Below are 20,153 nucleotides of genomic sequence, written 5' to 3'. Positions count from 1 at the left end.
ATTTGTTGTTATCAAACGGTACGGCTATGATCTGTCAACTGACAGACACATACAATGAAATCGGGTAATTTTCTATGGATATTTCTTGCTAATGTAAAAAAACTATAATGATTCCAAAGCCTTACCTACTTACCGATACCTTAGCGAAACCTAAGTCATAATGGAATCCGTACGGCAGAGTGGTTTTAACCTTTGGGTTTTCATGTTTATATTTTTAGTTCATTGAGTAGCCCATTTAGAGCCTAGGTTTCACATACTCTGTTTATAGTTTCTTCAGGTTTGTATTCGTAGCCATCATCGTGTCAGGTTAAATGCCGGTAGCCTAAAGGGAATCTGGGTCTGAAATAGGTTTGAAGATATGATACAGGTAGGTAGAGTCTCGGCGGAGTAAGAGTTTATCCTCGAGAATTGTTATGATTTGGCTAGATATGGTTCAGTAAAGCAAAAACCTAGCAGATTTTAACAGAATAACTTCTAAACGTAATATTGGATACATATCTGACCGCTGAAACATGGGAAATACCTACAGTGTAAGCATAATGAAAGCATTTAGTTAGGTACTTCATTCATTAATTTATTACCTACAAACAGAGACCCCGTATTATTTCATTAAAAATTCTTAAGAAATTGCTTTTTGTTTCTAAATGTAATGTTGTTAATTGTTATTAATTTATTTTTCTACATGCAGTCTATTGTGCGTCCCACTGTTGGGCAAAGGTCTTTCTTTTTTTTCTGCCACTCGTTTGGTGCATGCTCTCACCAGTCGCTACAAAATGCACGGAAATCGTCCCGCCATTTAATATTTAGTTGCTTATCACTGTATTGCGGCAGACTTCCTTTTCGTAAAGTTGACGTAGACGGGACCCTTGTTCCTCAAGATAAGGTCCCCGATGAAGCTGAGGTCCTCCGGGCGGGTGACCGGCTGCAACTCGAACTTCCGCAACACTTCCGCCAGCACTAACTTCATCTCGAGCAGGGCAAACTTTTGACCTGTGTAATTAAGAACTTCGCATAAATAAATAAATCGGTGCTAAAAGCTAATTTAATGTCTCAAAACCAAAAGTTAATAGCAGTAGAAAAGGGCAGGAAAGCGTTTAATTACGTCAACGAACCTCAGCGCTAAGAACGGTGTGTAGGGTAGGTACCAATTAGAGTTCGTCTAAGCTAACTCTGCACCGATTTCAACGTGACATTTCCATTATGTCACGCCATATTTTTTATAGGAATAGTCGTTTATGGTCGCACGTCCACATTCTGTCACTGCAATTAGTCTGCAAAATTTCCTTCTCTCGGCTCTATGTCGATAAAACACACCTACTTTTCACAGATTCTTCGACACTTGGATACTTATGATGAATTTGTGTATGTAAGTTATAATTATTTTTTCGGTCACAAGTAGGTACCTACATTACCTACGTGTTTTGTTTTTTTCGTAAATATATTCATTAATCATTATTCATTTGGATGAAGAATACCAGCTATACCTCATCGAATCTTCTAAATTTATACCTGTGACCCAGCGAATGCCGTTATTTACATACCAAGAAAATAGTGTTCTAGTTGGTGGGAGCTTAATTAATATCCAGTATTTATTTACCTATACAGTTCCTAGGTCCCGCGCTAAAGGGTATGTATGCGTAGGGGTGTCTCCGGGCGCAATGTTCTGGCAAGAATCGGTCGGGGTCGAACCGGGTCGGGTCCGGGTAGAGGTCCTCGCGGTGGTGCAGGTCGTAGATGGAGATGTGGCATGCCACTCCAGCGGGGACATCGTATTTGTTGCCTGGAAATGATATTTCGTAAATTAGAACGACTGAAATTTCAGACGAGTTCAATTTACTTAAATCGACAAATATGCATTTGATAATGACAAAGTGTGAAATTGACAATATTATTTTACTAGAAATTTGAAAATTCTTAAAGAAAAAATATGGTGGCACTTCCACAACTTTAAGTAATTTATCAACTTACTCAATCGAACATCTTCAGTCAATTGACGGCTAATAAAATGCACGGGAGGATAGATCCGTAGCGATTCCTTGATGCAGCGGTCTAGGTACGGCAACTTGTTAATATCTTCCATGGTAATAGCGCGGTCCGAGTCGCCAAACAACTCTTTAATTTCGGCTACAGCTTTATTCTGAAAAATATTGTAAGTGAATGCATCTAGTCTTGATTTTTATGGTTGCTAGCATAAAATTGACAAAAGATATGTTTAATACAGTGTGTTCTATCGACGTTTAGCAATTGGTAGGTACCTACTCTGTTTGGCAAAAATCCTAAAAACGTAATATGTGTTGTTTTAGGTTCAGACTGAATAGAAATCGTTGTTTTGTAATAGGTGGTGATCTTTCTTTACGATTTCGGGGTTGGTCTTATATAAAAAATTGATCATTATGACTTATGACCTATATTATATTATAGTAGGTACTTATGGCTAAACGTTAACACACATCCTGTTTAAAAGTACCTGTATGTCCCTATTATTAGCTAGTGCCATCACGCAAAATGTCAATCCAGAAGCAGTCGTGTCGTGGCCCTGTAAAGGAGTTTAGCTTCAACGGTTGTTTGAACCTTATGTCGACATAGGTACACATAAATACAAAGTTATATCTATTTAGTTATACCACAGATTATATAATAGTTCTTAGTTTTGTGAGATGTAGGTACACCTCGTGTCACACTGTTTGCACAGTTTAACAATGAATGCATGACTCTACCATCATTCCGAGAATTTCTGAAAAACTTGTTCGGAAAAAAAAAATGGGTATGACATCGAACCTGCACACAAAATTTTGAGAGAATCGGTAGAGCAATGCGACCAGAGGAGTAGATAGACTATCTGTCCGAAATAGGTCTTAAAAAAGTAAAATTTAAGCGAGTAAATAAATAATAATATTTCTGTCGTGTATTGTATTTTGTGTGTTTATATCATGTAATCATTTTGTTGGAATGTTATGTGCCTAATTTTAAGCCTTTAATCATTGTTATTAATAAATTGTAATGAATTAATGTAATTGGTCCAACGAATAAAAACTGACTCTGCATGTAACACCCACGACTTGGTGAGAGAGAAGAGAGTTCTACTCACTCAAGCAAGCAACACGCTTTAACACTCTCGGGGCCTTATTCGACATGCCACTTTTGACGTCGCATGTTGAAGTTCATTTGAATCTGAACAATCATGGGTTGTCGAATAGGTAAAGTGTGTCACCTGTCAGTGAATCTCATGTAAACAAATCATTTCATCGCTAGACTTGGTTGTCTATTGGTATGGCCGCCATGTTTGGATTTATGACATTTAAAAGGGGATTCTATGGCATAGAGTAAACTGCATTTCTATTTTCTATAGTTTTTTGATTCCCCTACTCGACGCAAGATGGAGTTAACATTCAAATTTCGATCTTGGCGTTATAAAAATAAACCGCAAGAACATGACATGCAGTTGCGTTGGTGTAGATCTATCATGAAAACGAATATATGACAATTGTCCAGAATTAAAAAAAACTTGACAATAAACATACAGCAATACATATACCACTAAATGTCAAAAAGAAAACAGCTTTAGTATAATTACTAGGTAACAAATTATATTTTAAACCAATCGTCGTGGGTCCTAACCCCGGCTCTTAGCAATGAACTTCTTGTAACTTGTGTGAAAAATATCATTTGATATTACACCAATTACTTTATGGTGAAGTAAAATATCATGAGTCATGAGGAAGACGGAGTAGCCAGTAGCCACAATAAGCTATATTTTTGTCCTCTGGGTTAGATGGCAGTGAAACAGTGAGAGATAGTGAAGAATGCGGCAAAATAAGCATTTATTGTGTTGTTAGTAGTTAGTAGACTAGTTTTTTTTCTAAAAATGAAAATTGACGCAACAGCAAGCTCATAGCCCTCTATGAGCCAGTCTGTTAGGTGCAGGCTTAAGGGCTAATCCCGGGGGAAGCGGAGCGTCGGCGACTAGCTGGTGCATCTGCTTATTAACCTCTTCTCACTTTTACCTCAGGTCCTTTGATTAATAAATTAAGGTAAATTCGTAAGAACTAGTGCCTGTGTCATATTCTAAATTGGACGCTATGCCTAATTAGTTGTTATAAATTAAATAAAATAATTATTTATTTAATTAAATTTATAACAACGCAACGTGGGGTTATTCACGATGAATTTTAATGGCTTATATAAGACAGCGGTCGTATATTGCCTCAGAAATTTGGATTTTCTCAGTTTGAATGAACAGCAAACTGGAGACATTGAGATTAATTTTAAACTTATTATTTTAGGTGTTCGTAAGAAATAAGGTATTGACAGACATTGACGGAAAATCGCGAAAACCCGGTCAGGTGCGTCGGACCACGCAAAACGGAGGAGGATTCCATACTTACTTCTTCTACCATGTATCCATATGCCAAAATAGCAACAAAAAAGCCGAACAAAAATACCGTTTCTTCGCAGCACTAGATTTCAGTCCTTTTTTTAGAAAAGTAATATGTTTAGGTACATAATATATATGTAAGTAATTTTGTTATGTGAAACTTATATGTTGTGTTACGAGACTTACGAGTAGGTAACTTTAAACTTTAACAGCCTAACAGATCCCAATAAGGCCTAGTTTACCCTCTGGGTTGGAAGGTCAGATGGCAGTTGCTTTCGGAAAAACTAGTGCCTACGCCAATCCTTGGGATTAATTGTCAAGCTAACAATAGGTTCTCATGATCCGTGACACAATCGAGATAACGCGAGGAAGAATAACTTTGTCACAAGAATATTTGGCCAAATATAAATCCTTATTTTAATACTCTCGTGTATTTGACCTACCTACTCGTATTTAATCGTATTTTGCCACCTAGTAGCCTCGAATTGGTTGTTATATGTAGCTTTCCATAAATTAAAGGTCCTTATGCTTCAATAAGGACGTTTTCATGGGGTCCCGTTGTTTCCCATAAAGTTTTAAGTCAATGTATTGTTTGTCATATTATCATTACTCATAAAACTGAAACCGTTAACATTTCAAGATTTTAGTTAGGTTATCCTATAGATAGGTTAGGTTAGGTTAGATTTGTTTTATGGCAATCCTGAAAAGTGACGCGTTTCTGAACCAAAGGAATTATGACTAACGAAAATTCGAGCAAACAATACATTATGGCTTAAAACTATTTGGGAAACAATAGAGACTCCGTTTTCACCTGAAGTTGCAATAGAAATTGGAAAGCCACATTTTTTCAAGCTTTTACTTAGTTTCATCTGTCCCGTTGGTTGTCTGTCTGTTCCAATGTGGTTCCAATCAAATCATGCAAATTAAATCCCAACAAAAACATAAATGTGAAATGAGAGCCAAGTTCAATATTAAGAATATGTGTCGTTGTTGACTCGCCGACAAAAGAATTGAGATCTATATGGGTGCCAAGTTCTGTGCTGTGTAGAAAATCCTGAAATTATAAAGGATTTGTCTTGGCTAGTTTTTAACAATAAACCAAGTTTTTGAAAAACTAACAGAAAAAGCCCGACCTACTAGCTGTTGCCCGCGACTTCGTACGCGTGGATTTGTATATTGGTGGTTATATATTCTACATTAGCTTAGAACATTATGCAGCAAGAGATTGCGGTAGGACGGTTAATCATTTCTTAATTATTAATATTATACGACGCATGAGACTTGTCTTTCACAACCTACGAAGTTTCAAGCCCCTAACTGAATAAAATTGTCCTCGATGTAATCCCTCTAAACCCCCTTAGAAGATTTTCATGTCCTCTATTTAATAAAACCTACTACCTAACTACCTATTTACGAAGTTTCAAGTTCCTAGCTTTAAATAAAATTTGCACCCTAAGACGAACTTTAATCCCCTTTTTAACCCCCTTAGGGGTTGAATTTCCAAAAACGTTACAATTACTTTTTTTTGTTATCGGCTGTTATGCCTTTCTAAGAAGTTTCAAAGCATTTGTAATGGATTCAAACTTTCAACCCCTGTTTAACCCTGTTAGGGGATGAATTTTACAAAACGCTGAAATTACTTTTCCTGTATTTTAATAATATCCCCAAATACAAAGATTCAATTCCCGCGTTCGAAAAAATGTTTGATATCCATACAAACTTTCAACCCCTTTTTCACCACTTTAGGGGATGAATATTCAAAAACGCTGAAATTAGTTTTCTTGTATTTTAATACCATATATTTTTACGACGTTTCAAGTTCCTAGCTTAAAATAAAATTTGAACGCCATACAAACTTTCAACCCCTGTTTAACCCTGTTAGGGGATGAATTTTACCAAACGCTGAAATAACTTTTCCTGTCTTCTAATAATATCCCCAAATACAAAGATTTAAGTCCCGCACTCTCATAAATATTTGATATCCGTACAAATTTTTAACCCCATGTTTTACCACCTTGGGGGATGAATTTTTAAGAACGCTGAAATTTGTTTTTTTTGTATCTTAATTTAATACCTATTTGCAAAGTTCCAAGTTCATAGCTTAAAATAAAATTTGCACCCTAAGACGAACTTTCATCCCCTTTTTAACCCCCTTAGGGGTTGAATTTACAAAAACGTTGCAATCACTTTTTTTTGTTATCGGCTATTATGCCTTTCTAAGAAGTTTCAAAGCATTTGTAATGGATTCAAACTTTCAACCCCTGTTTAACCCTGTTAGGGGATGAATTTTACAAAACGGTGAAATTACTTTTCCTGTATTTTAATAATATCCCCAAATACAAAGATTCAAGTCCCGCACTCTCAAAAATATTTGATCTCCGTACAAATTTTCAACCCCTTTTTTACCACCTTGGGGGATGAATTTTTAAAAACGCTGAAATTAGTTTTCTTGTTTTTTAATTTAATACCTTTTTACGAAGTTTCAAGGTCCTAGCTTAAAATAAAATTTGCACCCCAGGACAAAGTTTCATCGCCTTTTTTACCCCCTTAGAGGTTGAATTAACTAAAACGTCGCAATTACTTTTTTTTGTCATCGGCTATTATGCCTTTCTAAGAAGTTTCAAAGCATTTGTAATGGATTCAAACTTTCAACCCCTTTTTAACCCTGTTAGGGGATGAATTTTCAAAAACGCTGAAATTGCTTTTCCTGTCTTATAATAATATCCCCATATACAAAGTTTCAAGTCCAACACTCACAAAAATATTTGATCTCCATACAAACTTTCAACCCCTTTTTCACCACCTTGGGGGATGAATTTTCGAAAACGCAGAAATTAGTTTTCTTATTTTTTAATTTAATACCTTTTTACGAAGTTTCAAGGTCCTAGCTTAAAATAAAATTTGCACCCCAGGACAAAGTTTCATCCCCTTTTTTACCCCCTTAGAGGTTGAATTACCTAAAACGTCGCAATTACTTTTTTTTGTCATCGGCTATTATGCCTTTCTAAGAAGTTTCAAAGCATTTGTAATGGATTGTTAGGGGATGAATTTTCAAAAACGCTGAAATTACTTTTCCCGTTTTATAATAATATCCCCATATACAAAGTTTCAAGTCCAACACTCACAAAAATATTTGATCTCCATATAAACTTTCAACCCCTTTTTCACCACCTTGGGGGATGAATTTTCGAAAACGCAGAAATTAATTTTCTTGTTTTTTAATATAGTACATTTTTACAAAGTTTCAATTTCCTAGCTCAAAATAAAACTTGAACCCCATACAAACTTTCATCCCCTTTTTAACCCCCTTAGGGGTTGAATTTCTCAAAATCGCTCCTTAGCTCTTATACGTTTTATAAATGCAACCTAGTGTCCAAATTTCAACTTTCTAGCATTTGTAGTTTCGGCTCTACGTTGATGAGTCAGTCAGTCAGTCAGTCAGTCAATCAGTCAGGACACGTGCATTTATATATATAGATAGATATGCCTATACTTAAAAACTAGCCAAGACAAATCCTTTATAATTTCAGGATTTTCTATTATTTTATAATTATTTTGAACAAGCTAAGGGACTTGAATACATGTGCCAAATTTCATGTGTGTAGGTTAAGTAGGTTTCAAGTTGTGAAGGGGTCAAAAGTAGCTCGAAATGGTTCGTGTAATATTACACACGGTTGCTGCGTCGCCAGTTCCTTTTTCTTTGAACTTGGCTGGACACGCTACCGCGTGTCTAGATTTGACCCACTTCTCGGGTGTTCAATGAAGCTGAAAATTTACATAAGTACATAATATGTAATATGGGTGACAATACAATATTTTTATGGTTACCATCGATGATGATACAGACAGTGGTCTTTTAAGTCTTTTTAACTTTGTGATAAAACAACGCAACTTAATTATATTTGAAAATATTTAAAGAAAAATACAGTCAGAAATTCGAAATTTTGTTATCTAACCTCTCTATCACTCTTGCATATTCGAGCGATAAAGAGGCAAATAGCTGAGTTTCGATTTTCGCACTTCCCGATAGGCCCCTTTGTAAACATTGATGTGTCTATGTCAAATTATTAATTGTCTGTGAAAACTTGTTAAAAAAAAGTTTAAAGCAAAGGCGTAGGCAAAGAGTAGTATAATATGTATATATATATCTGGTCAACCAAATCTTGTCAGTAAAAAAAGGCACGAAATTCAAATCTTCCATGGGACGATATCCCTTCGCGCCTACATTTTTCAAAATTGCCGCCTTTTTCTACTGTCAAGATCTGGTTGACCAAGTATACCTATATAGCGCTGGCGGTACACCGAGAAATTCAGTAAAATGCTGCAAATGATGTTAAAGGTATGAAAATCGGTACGATTGATCTTTAGAACATTTGAAACAAACCCGAAGCACCAACAAATAAAAAAAAAACGAGAGGAGTTATGACGTCATCTTTTTTTTGTAAAGAATAAAAAAATATTGTTTAAAAACCTATCGTGTTTGGTATTAAACGAAAGGGCTTTCTGAGCCGATTCCAAACATATATCACATCATTACATTTCAGTAAATTTTTTTTTAATTATAATATAAATAATTTTCAAAACATACCAATTAAGTTTGGGTTTCTCCAGATACAATACGGTAAAAAATTTTTTTGTAAAATATACCTCTAATCTTATACCTAATATCCTCATATCTAACCCTAATAAAGCAATTTTGAAATTATATACATTTAGGTTTTTTTTAATTTTTCAATTTTACATAGTCTATGAATCTCTCAATTAAATATTTAAAAAGAAAGCATAAAATTAATATATAACGGTTTTTTTCAGAAAGTCGCTTATATCTGGGAATCTATAAGTCGTAGTAAAAATTGTCTATGTAATAATTAAGAAAGAATTAACCGAAAAAACTCACCTTTAACGTCCCCCCTTTCCCGAGTTCTCCACCCTCCACTCATCTGAACTTTTTCTTACTTAAAGCTTAGATATTACCAAAGGAACATGTAATAGTATTTTTCTCAAAAATGGACGGCAAAGTCGACGTTGCCGGTTAAAAAATAGGTCGCGAAGTGCGTAGTTTATGGTCATTCAAAAAATTAAAAAGTTAAAAACATTGCAGTCTCGATTTCGGGACTGCAATGTCGCATACAAATTCCATTATTTAACGAGTTCCAAACTTTTTAAAACTTCAAATGGCCATATCAAATGAAGGCATAGGTCCCTTAAACAGCCAAACAGATGATCAGTACTTATTATTATAAAGCCTATAACAGACTATCGCACCGCACCGCGACCTTGGAGCGTCGCACCCATAAGTGAGAGCGAGAAAGAGATATCTGTTTCTGTTACAGGCTTAATGTTGGTACCGCGACTATTTAGGTGTCTCAAATAGTTTGGCGTATTTTCAGCAGAAAAATACACTTCTTTTTTTTTTAAAGGCGGCAAGCTAATTTTTTTAATGGTTGTACTTTTTTCTGTGAAAATTAATGGAAAATTAGAACGTTGCTTCTGTAAGTTCTGTAAAATATTTCTATTTCTTGCACCATTTTTGAGAAAAGCACTATATATGACTCGGCTGGAAGGCTACTTGCTGGCTTCGGATTCAATTAAACGGACTCCCAAGGTCGTCCGTTTAAAACGAATCCTCAGCCTGCAAGTAGCTACTTCCGAACCTCGACAATAATGTACTATTATGCAACTGTTGTTTAAGAGAGGTCAAAAAAGGCGAGTGGCGTGAGTAACAATAACAACAAACAACAACCGACTCAGTTAAACAACGTTGCATACAATACTTTTTCTACGACCAAGCACTTTGAAATGCAATGAAATAATAATAAAAATGGATGATGATGATTGTTTCATGTCCTAATGTGATAGGTTGTTCAGTGCGTGGGATTCTTAAGGGGAACAAAAATTTTATTATTTTGCGCTACGACGCACGGTTTAGGAGATACAGCCCTATAAATATTTTTCTTCCTCTTTTTCTTTTTTTTTCTTTTTTTGTGTTTTTTAAATCTTACTTAGGAATTCCTTAAAGGGGAACGAAAATTTGATTATTTTTGCGCTACGACGCACGGTTTAGGAGATACAGCATTATAAAGTTTTTTTTTGTTTTTTTTTTATCTCTTTTTTGTTTTTTTTTTTATATTAATTAGGGTTTCTTACAGAGGAATGAACATTTTAATATTTTTGCGCTACGAGGGGCGTTCAAAATATTCTCGGTATTGATATCTTACGACCTCTTCTAAAATTTCTTTCGTTACTGGCCGCTAAGGTTTATTCATTGACATTAAAAAAAAGTATAATTCGAACCGAGATAGTCTTTTGTTTTTCTGCAATTGCTGAACAAACATGAACATCATGTGCGAATTGACAATGTTAACTAAATTAGAACATCGATGCGTGATAAAATTCTTGACAAAACAGGGTAAAAATCAAAAAACCATAAAAGAGGAAATGGATTGTGTTTACCGTGAGTCTGCTCCTTCTTTATCTACCATTCAAAAGTGGTCAAGCGAGTTTAAACGCGGAAGGGAGAGTATTGAAGATGACCCTAGACCTGGCCGGCCTGTAGTAGCTACTTCACAAGAAAATATTGATAAAGTGGAAAAACTTATATTGGAAGATGGTCGAGTGAAGGTAAAATCTATAGCACAAGTAACCAATCTCTCTATTGGTACCGTACATGATATTATACATGACCATCTTAATATGTCAAAAGTAAGTGCAAGATGGGTTCCGCGAATGCTGACTCGGCTTCAAAAAGACATGCGTGTAGCTTGTTGTTCCGATTTTATTGACCTGTGCGGTGAAAATCCTGATGAGGTGCTGCAAAGAATAGTTACTGGAGATGAAACCTGGGTTCATCATTATGACCCAGAGAGTAAACAAGAGTCCATGCAGTGGCACATTAAGGGTTCAGCTCATCCCAAGAAGTTCAAGGTCATCCCTTCAGCTGGCAAGGTCATGGCCACGATATTTTGGGATTGTGAAGGAGTATTACTAATCGATTATAAAGAAAAAGGTGTAAATATCACAGGACAGTACTACGCTAACATTCTATGTCAATTAAAGGATGTAATTAAAGAAAAGAGGCGAGGAAAGTTAACCAAAGGTATTCTGCTTCTGCATGACAACGCCCCCGTCCATACTGCTCATATTGCCAAGGCAGCTATTGTTGAATGTGGGTTTAAAACTGTTACTCACCCACCGTATAGTCCGGACTTAGCCCCCAGCGACTTCTTTTTGCTCCCCAATCTTAAAAAGGATCTGCGTGGAAATAAATTTTCTGACGATGAAGCATTGAAGGCGGCAGTGGAGGAGCATTTTTACACGAAAGATAAAAAATATTTTTACGAGGGAATAAAAAAAATAATTGATCGATCTTTTAAGTGTATAAACATAGGGGGGGAGTATATTGAAAAATAAAAATATCAAACTTTTCGTACTTGTTTGTTTTCATTCTCATACCGAGAATATTTTGAATACCCCTCGTACGACGCACGGTTTAGGAGATACAACCCTATAAAAAAAATCTTTTTTTTTTGTTTTTCGTGTTTTCTAAATATTACTTAAGAGTTTCAAAGGGGAACGAAAATTTGATTATTTTTGTGCTACGACGCACGGTTTAGGAGATACAGCCCTATAAAGATGAAAATAATCGTACCATTAACCAAAACATGTCTATGGTTTACTCATCTGTCAGAAATGACAATTAAAATTAGGTTGGAAACAATGTATTCCATACAATATTTTTTAAGTGGTGATTACACGAAGTATCGTAAAAGTGCCAAAAAGATACTGCGTGTATGCACAAATATTTTTTTGGGGAATAGATTAAAGACTTGTCTTGATAACTATAAGTTAGGGGTTTAAAGGTGTGTGCACGACCCTTTAAATGACAAATAAAAGTACGGGAGTAGAAAAACCAAGTTTCAATACTCTTATTTTACCCGAATGACATTATTACTCGTATTGAGTAATTCGGCAAGGCTATTATTACACTTTGTAAAATTGAAAAATTAAAAAAAAAACCTAAATGTAAATATTTTCAAAGTTGCTTTATTAGGGTTAGATATGAGGATATTAGGGATAATTTGAGGTATATTTTACAAAAAAAAAATTATGATATTGTATCTGGAGAAGCCCAAACTTGGTATGTTTTGAAAACTATTTTTATTATAATTTAAACAAAATGACTGAAATGTAACTATGTGATAGCATTGGCTCAGAAAGCCCTTTCGTTTAATACCATACACGATAGGTTTCTAAACATTTTTTTTTTATTTCATACAAAAAAACATGACGTCATAACTCCTCTCTTTTTTTTTATTTGTTGGTGCTTCGGGTCAAATTGTTTCAAATGTCCTAAAGATCAATCGTACCGATTTTCAGACCTTTAACACCATTTGCAGCATTATACTGATTTTCGCGGTGTACCGCCAGCGCTAGAAGTGGGCAGCAAAGAGTAGTATAATATATAGGACAGTCGGCAGTCAACGTTTGTTCCTAATAAATATAACATTGATGAATCAAGGCGGTTTGTTTAAAGAGGGCCTGCCGCGAAACCAATTTCGTTATCTGCCACCATTAAATTTCGCTCGTATATGCAAGAGTGATAGAGAGGCAGATAACGACATTTCCCCCATCCCCCTTTGGATGGTTCTTGTTTGAGTTATAATGTCACTGTATTGAGGACTCAACCTTTCCATTTTTAAAGTGTTTTTATATAGACATGACACTGGCTACTGTAGTAAATGCCAAAAAAGAAAAAAAAACGCTGTTATAGTAACGAAAATAATAAACACGTCAATCGGAATAAACAACGTAATATCCAAGAAAAAATGGCAAAATAGTATATGATAAATATGTAAAACATCATTAATTATCGAATTAAGATTACATACAACTTTGTGTAAAAAAAATTGAGGCAATTATACAGCCCGATTATACGGGTTACATCTTGAAAAAGATGATTATCTTGGAAAGAAGAGTAAATATACATAGGTGAACATAATGGTGAACAAAGGTATAGTAAAATAGGTAGGGACATAATTCAGGGTTTGCTTGTCTGGTCCACGAATGCTGTACCTATCACGACCACGGCACGGCCGTCTCCTGCTAACTTTTCGCTATAATAGTAAAATCATAGGTCTAATACCTATGATTTTAATATTATAGCGAACAATATTTCATGTTCATGATCTCGAATTTAAGACTTTAGCTTAGATTTATGGCGTGCGGCCTAGCGCGCGTTGCCTCTATGAGGAGCTGTCAAAGCGTTTTATATCTGTATGCTTTTGATGATGCGGATCAGCATTGTTATCCAGCGGGGCAAGCGGCCAGCCTGCAGAAGGGCACCCTACCGCACTTGGTAGGTCACTACACTCACTACCAGGATTTAGGGCTAATAATTTATTTATAAGTTTTTAATACCTTTAAACGAGCAATTCTTGTATATTTATTTATTTATTTATATGTACCTATATATATTTCGGGGATCTCGGGAACGGCTCTAAACGGATTTAGATGAAATTTGCTATATGGAGGTTTACGGGGGCGCAAAATCGATCTTGCTAGGTTTTATCTATGTTTTTATCTATGTGCCGGACAGGTACGTGGGGCGCAGGCGGCGGCCGCGACTGCTGGCCGAGTCGCGCGGGCGCACCAACCTGCTAGGTCTGGCGCCACTGACGCGCGCTATTCGGACCCTCAATATAATAGCGGAAAATATTGACATATTCTCATGCTCTTTGACTGAATTCACAATATCAACATTAAATATATTATGTTATAGACGTAATGGCTTACTTTAGATATGTATGGTTAATAGTTACACTATTGTCTTAGGTTTACCTGTAAAGATAGTTGTAAGTGTGGAAAAAAATAAATAAAATAAAAATCTCTGGGAAAACGCGCATTTTTGGGTTATTATATGTTTCCCGAGCAAAACTCGGTCTCCCAGACATTAAGTTTTTAATTTAAGTGTTTTTATCATGTTTCATATTTAAACTTACAGATGTGAATCGCCAGCAGAGTTTTTGGAGAGGTGTGGTTTTCTTATTTCCTGTTACCAACCTTAAACACCATACCTACTTAAATATCAGAAAATAATAAAGTGAAGAAAATTAAATAAAGTTGAATGCTTAAAAACTTTAATGTTTTATTAAAATTAAACGAAAAAAGAAGTGTAAACTGAAATAGATCTATTTTTTTTATTTGTAGTTGAATAACATATATGTATTTAGTCTCCTTTAATTAAAAATCATCTCTGAGTAGATACATATTAAACAATAGGTACTTTTAGGTCTTGGTAGTAATGTTAGGTCTTATGACCTACTGTATTTGACTATATTACTTACCAAGACCGGAGCCTGACCTGTCAGTCACCAACTATTTTGATGCTCTTTGTAGGTAGCATCAAAATAGTTGGTGACTGACAAAGTTACCAAGTTACTAAGGTAGTAGGTATATAGTAGGTAGCAGTAGCGCAATATTTAGTCAAAATATTTTGACTAATTTAGATTATTTTTATGCCAAAAAAGTAATACAAGCTATTCATGTTCCACTCATCATCATGTTCGGACTTTTCTGAATATGTGGTTTACGAAATGTGTTAAGGTACAACTTGTGGTTTATTAACGTGGTTTAGAAATAGGCAGCTTGAGTTGGGAGAGGTGATGAGTAAATTGTTTCATTTTTTTACAATTTTGAGCGTTTATAGGAGAATGTGTGGAGCAAGCATTATTTGACGTGTAGGTGTGGGTTCAACAAAAAGATCGCTTGTCAATAAGGCATTCTTGCTGTTAAAATTCAATTATTAATAGCCTTTATCGACCATCAGCAATGTAGTCCCTTTTTGATTGATGGAAATTGTCACGTAAGTTCCACTACTCGCCGCCGCATCGCCTACAGCGCATTCGTTGGTCTATCGCTCACAAGATGTCATTAATTCATGTAAACTTACGTACTGAAAAAAAAAAGTTTTACTCTTTGCTATAAATTACCCTTTCGCACGTCAAAAACTCCAAGATGGTGCCGAAGGTCATAGAGAACCAAGTCTACCTTTGGAATCATTACTTGTCAAAATTTGACATTAGCAATCCACAGTTAGGTGACAACCAAACCAAACCATTATAAACCTTAAAGTAATAATAAAACAAAGTTGTTTTTTGTTAAATTATTGTTTGTACCAAATGAACTTCAGCACTTGATGAACTTCAAATGAACTTCAGCAGTTGAATTTCAAATGACGCGAAATCTGACAGTTGCACATGTCGAATAGGGGCCCAGTATTATTAAACTTAAATATATGTTTTTATTTCACATAAACATATCGCGGTAATGGTGGTATTGGCGGTACGGTAAAGCGGACTTCGAGGTATCCTGGCCGGCGCGTTCCAGAGTGCGGTTTCTTCACTTCGCAGAACAAACATAAATAAAATCTAATACAGTCCACGCTCGACACTATTTAACTGTATATATAGATAGGCTCCACACTCACTCGGTTAGTAAACAATAGTTACACCTATATAAAGAATTAAAAGAATCATCGACACATTTCCACCGAACATATCCAAGAATCATCTCAACACTCAAGTCGGTCGGCGCTTCTGTAAAGTTAGGAGCTAAGATGACACCTGTTTATTAACTTATAACCACTTTATTCGCGTTATAGTTGTTCGTAGAATTAGATAATCAGATCATATAATCATATATTTGTTATTTACGTAAGCAATTTAATTTTCTTACCTCAAACATGAAAGTATCGACTTCTTCTTGTATGCCTGCACTATCTATCAGTTTATCTTTTTCAGCAGATATTAATAAATCTAGCATAGCTACTTTTTTCTTCTTTTTCATATAAATATCGTCATATTCTTCGGGTTCTTTAATTGTATCTAAGTTGATATTATTTTCAAGCATCACCTTTCTTTGGTCTATGACAGTTTTAGTAAAATTTCTAATTATTCTCAAAAGTTTTTTCTGCTCTCTGCCTAACGACGTAAAATTGAAAATGAAGTCTGAATACAAATATATCCTCGCAAGACGGTTGCTGAAAATATGACCGATTCTGTATATCGTGTCTTTGTAAGACCTGGCGGCATTGGTTTCCTGTTCATTTAATCGCGTCCCCATCGCGGTTTCTGTAAAATAATTTCGGGCGCTTAAATATTAAGCAGGTTTTAGTTTAATGGATGTCTAAAGTCTATTTTTTTATTCGGTAGACTGAAATGACAGTTCATAGTATGAACATGAAATGTTATTTCATACTATGAAATGTCATTTTAGTCTACCGAATAAAAAAATAGACTATAGGTGACTTTTCACCATTGAAAAGAACCTTACAAACAAACTAGTAATAAAATAATGTGCAGGCGTCCAAGAAATTAGGATACTCCCGTTCTACAGGGCTAGTGACCGATAAGACCAATAAACAGTTCGGCCGATAAGATCGATACACATAAATTGTCTAAATTGGTGTCAAACTGTAAATAAATGCCTACCTACAGCTTTACTGTTCTGTTATACTATAGGTACCCTATGGTACCAAATTTAATCAATAAAACAACAAACAGACATGAGACAAACAAGCCACCGCATTCATAATAGGTACATATAATAATACAAACAGCGCACTTTCCACAACATCACGCCATTCGTTGATTATTTGAGCCACTCTGCCATAGGTTATGACTTATGAGCTTATGAAATGCAGTTCCAGCTTTTACTTTCCAAAGTAGCAGTGGAATTACTATTGTAAAGTGGTTTGTTTTCACACACAGGTACCTACCACAAATGGAGCTAAGTGTGAACTCGGATATGACGGGCACCACGTCGACGGGCCGCTCCGAGGCCGCCTCAAGAACAGTCAAGAGCCTCTGCGCGTTCTCCTGCAGAATTGCGCTGAACTGCTGCAGTATATTGAAGTGAAAGGTAGGTGTCAGGATTTTACGACGAGTTTGCCATTTTTCACCTAAAAAGTTAATAAATAGGGATCTCCAATGAAAACATTAAGGTAAGGTTCCTAACCTACTTACATGTGTAAAAACATGTAAGTAGATACCTAACTACTGGTACTACCTTACGTATGTGATTTAAGAAAGCTAAACGTTTTCTACGTAGTTTCCGCTATGGCCCCTTATTATTAGTTATGTAACTCACTTATGTATCAAACCGAGAAGTACATAAAATTGTTCTGAATATTTGCATACCAATATCCAATATTGACGTACAAACAGCAACACTCCTAACTGTATATCAGTGGACCTTATTACAAAAGGCATAAGGTCCACCGATGTACAGTTAACAGTGTGGGCGATGGTATACATTATCATACCATGCTGCACGTTAACCTGCAAGGGATGGCGTAGCACTATTTTTATAATTTGTGATTATAATAAAATATGCAAACTTTCTCTATGATTTTACGAGTTTGCCTAAACTCTGAATGATTAAACGCGAGGATTACTCTTGTCTAAATTCTCCACATTTAAGGTACCCACAGAAAATCATAAACCTACATATTATTTGGTATTAAAATAGATGTTACGTGAATCTGAGACATTTAAAAAACTCACTGCTGTGTGCTTCCGGTAAATGTAAACTAGTCCATTATTAATTGAGAGACCCTGGGGACACTATGCAGAGATTGCGGTCTGGGCTTATTATTTATTTGTAATACCAGAATATGTGGTCAAAGTTAATAATTATTCGCGCCTGCACTGCATGACTAATATATAGTAAAGGGTAGACATTAAATGTACATTAATGTCCTTCATTACCTCAATTAAATTCAAGTCACTCACAAAATTTCAATTTAATTACCGTACATATGTGAATAAAGTAAGTATGTATATGAATCAATGATCGGTGCAGACAAAATATTATATAGGTACTCACCATTACTTAGAAGGAGCCCGTCCTGAAGCCATGGTTTCAATAAATGATATATAATACCTTTTTCACTATGCTTCATGGTTGACATGATTATCTGTAAACAAGTTGTAAATAACAACTTTGGGAACAAATCAATTTATTTTGAATAGTTTTTAGTTGTATAGATGGCAGCACCATCTCTCTCGTTATATCGTAATCCCGTTTTCAGTAAATATGTCCCCCCCTCCTATTTTCTAAATAAACTAAACACCTAAATATTTAAAATTTGTCACCAGGGCCAACATATTTTATAGGCATGTATATAACTATTGAATGAAAACCCCTTACGCTATATATGCCAAAAAAACTATTTACTTATGCAAAAAATGCCTTTCATCAATTTCGAAAGGAGCTGATACTCTTCAAACTGCTGGATCAATATCTACTTATCAAACAAAACTAAGAACCACCGCAAGGAAATTCGTTTTCACGTATAAAAACCGCACCGAAATTTGCCCATGCCTTGGAGAGCTACAATGCCACAGACAAACAGACATTGGCGTCAAACATATAACACCCCTTTTTTGCGTCGTGGGTTAAAAAGACGTACTTCAATGTCTTCAATAGTCCCCGTTCAAAGCTGCCTATTGTGACGGACGGGTAACTACGCAATCCTACACTGAGCATGACCCGACATTGTCTTGGCCGGGTTTTTAGTTCTAATGATTTTGATTTTGATTACCTCTATATCTTCTGGATTATAGATAGTCACTGCCCCTAACGGGTAACACCAAAATCTGTGAATTCCATTAAATTTCTTTGCGAAGCCTCGTTGTAAGTCCATTAATTTATCTGTTAAAGAATGTAAGATCTCAATGATTAAGAAAATTCAGTTAATGTTGTATACTCCTGTATTTACATTCTGAGAACTGTATTATTTTGTACACACCTGGTGGAACCAAAATTTCAAGCGCGTTTCCGATTATAAATGCATACTCGTGGCCAGGTATTTTTCTTAGCGCCCTTGCTACACTATTGTAATTAAATAACACATGAATAACGCACAGTAAAATCGCAGTCGATAATAAATAAATTAACATTTTAGACGAGTACACCAGCCACGGCTTACAATTAACTAAATCAGTGTTCATGTGTTGATATCACGTTGTGATTGTTTCTCGTATGAATAGCGATGTGTTAGTGTAGATATGGCCGCCCTCTACAGATGTAGTAAACATAATTGTTTACTTCTTAGTTTATAAACATATATGTATATAGGTATATTGATTCGTTTTGTCCATTCAAGTTTTGGAAATCTTTAAAAATGGCATAGCCATGTTTTTTAGCTTTATGCTGAGCTCGCGAGGTGTATAGCTTAATAGAGCCACTAGTTTTAATTCTACTTATAACCATTTTGATTCTATACAAATATTTTCCTATCATTATTAATAATATATAAATACAAATAAATTATTAATTAGCATTAAGTATGTAAATAAAATGTAGGAATTAATTCATATAAACAAAACATTTATGATAGAGTTATTTGACCCTAGCGCCTCCATATTTTCGGAATGTGTTTAATCTAAATACATTTACAAAAAATAAATGTATGATGTAATTATGATTGAGGTTTGGCAGTTGAGTTCTTGAATTAAGAACAAATTTAACTTTTTTGTTTAAATGGGTATGTCTGACTAAAAAGTTGTATATATTTGCCATCAATGAAATCTTGATCAGATTAGCCTCGGTCTACCCTAATGTAAATATATACAAAATTTAAGAAATCATGTAAACTTGTCAACCTTTTTTTAGGGGCTGTTCCTCTAACCTTGAATAATACATGCACCTTAAGTTAAACCTCATCTTGAAGTATTCTGTCCTTGACCTTGGTCAATGTTTGACTTAAGTAGCAAAA

At 35.2% G+C, this 20,153-nt stretch overlaps 2 protein-coding genes across 2 annotated transcripts in view; one reads left to right on the top strand and one right to left on the bottom strand.

Annotated features, from left to right (window-relative positions):
- The window catches only part of LOC134663207 (small ribosomal subunit protein bS1m), a 33,311-nt gene extending 16,051 nt beyond the window's left edge, over positions 1-17,260 (top strand). Inside the window, exon 3 of the mRNA XM_063519593.1 lies at positions 17,143-17,260. The gene's annotated coding sequence lies outside the window, so the exon portion shown is untranslated. The remainder of the gene's footprint in view (positions 1-17,142) is intronic.
- On the bottom strand, positions 815-19,403 carry LOC134663188 (cytochrome P450 4C1-like). The gene is made up of 9 exons (XM_063519566.1): positions 19,185-19,403; positions 18,978-19,087; positions 18,260-18,350; positions 17,151-17,333; positions 16,109-16,503; positions 2,468-2,536; positions 1,969-2,137; positions 1,598-1,780; positions 815-990 (listed from the first exon to the last, which is right to left on the bottom strand). The coding sequence occupies exons 1-9, from the start codon at positions 19,384-19,386 to the stop codon at positions 815-817; spliced, it is 1,578 nt and encodes a 525-aa protein (XP_063375636.1). The 5' UTR covers positions 19,387-19,403.
- Between the last annotated feature and the right edge of the window lie 750 nt (positions 19,404-20,153).

Source organism: Cydia amplana, chromosome 4 (genome assembly GCF_948474715.1).
Source record: "Cydia amplana chromosome 4, ilCydAmpl1.1, whole genome shotgun sequence".
Classification (NCBI taxonomy): Eukaryota; Metazoa; Arthropoda; class Insecta; order Lepidoptera; family Tortricidae; genus Cydia; species Cydia amplana.
Note: the sequence above shows the minus strand (reverse complement) of the source record. Positions and strands in the feature narration are given on the sequence as shown.

Bases quoted from the DNA above. Each gene is read 5' to 3' on its own strand.
- LOC134663188 (XM_063519566.1), bottom strand. From the start codon at position 19,386: ATGAACACTGATTTAGTTAATTGTAAGCCGTGGCTGGTGTACTCGTCT. The intron at 18,351-18,977 runs GTAATCAAAATC...ACTTGTTTACAG, and splicing joins ATAATCCAGAAGATATAGAG to ATAATCATGTCAACCATGAA. The intron at 991-1,597 runs GTAAATAAATAC...TTAATTACACAG, and splicing joins GGGACCTAGGAACTGTATAG to GTCAAAAGTTTGCCCTGCTC.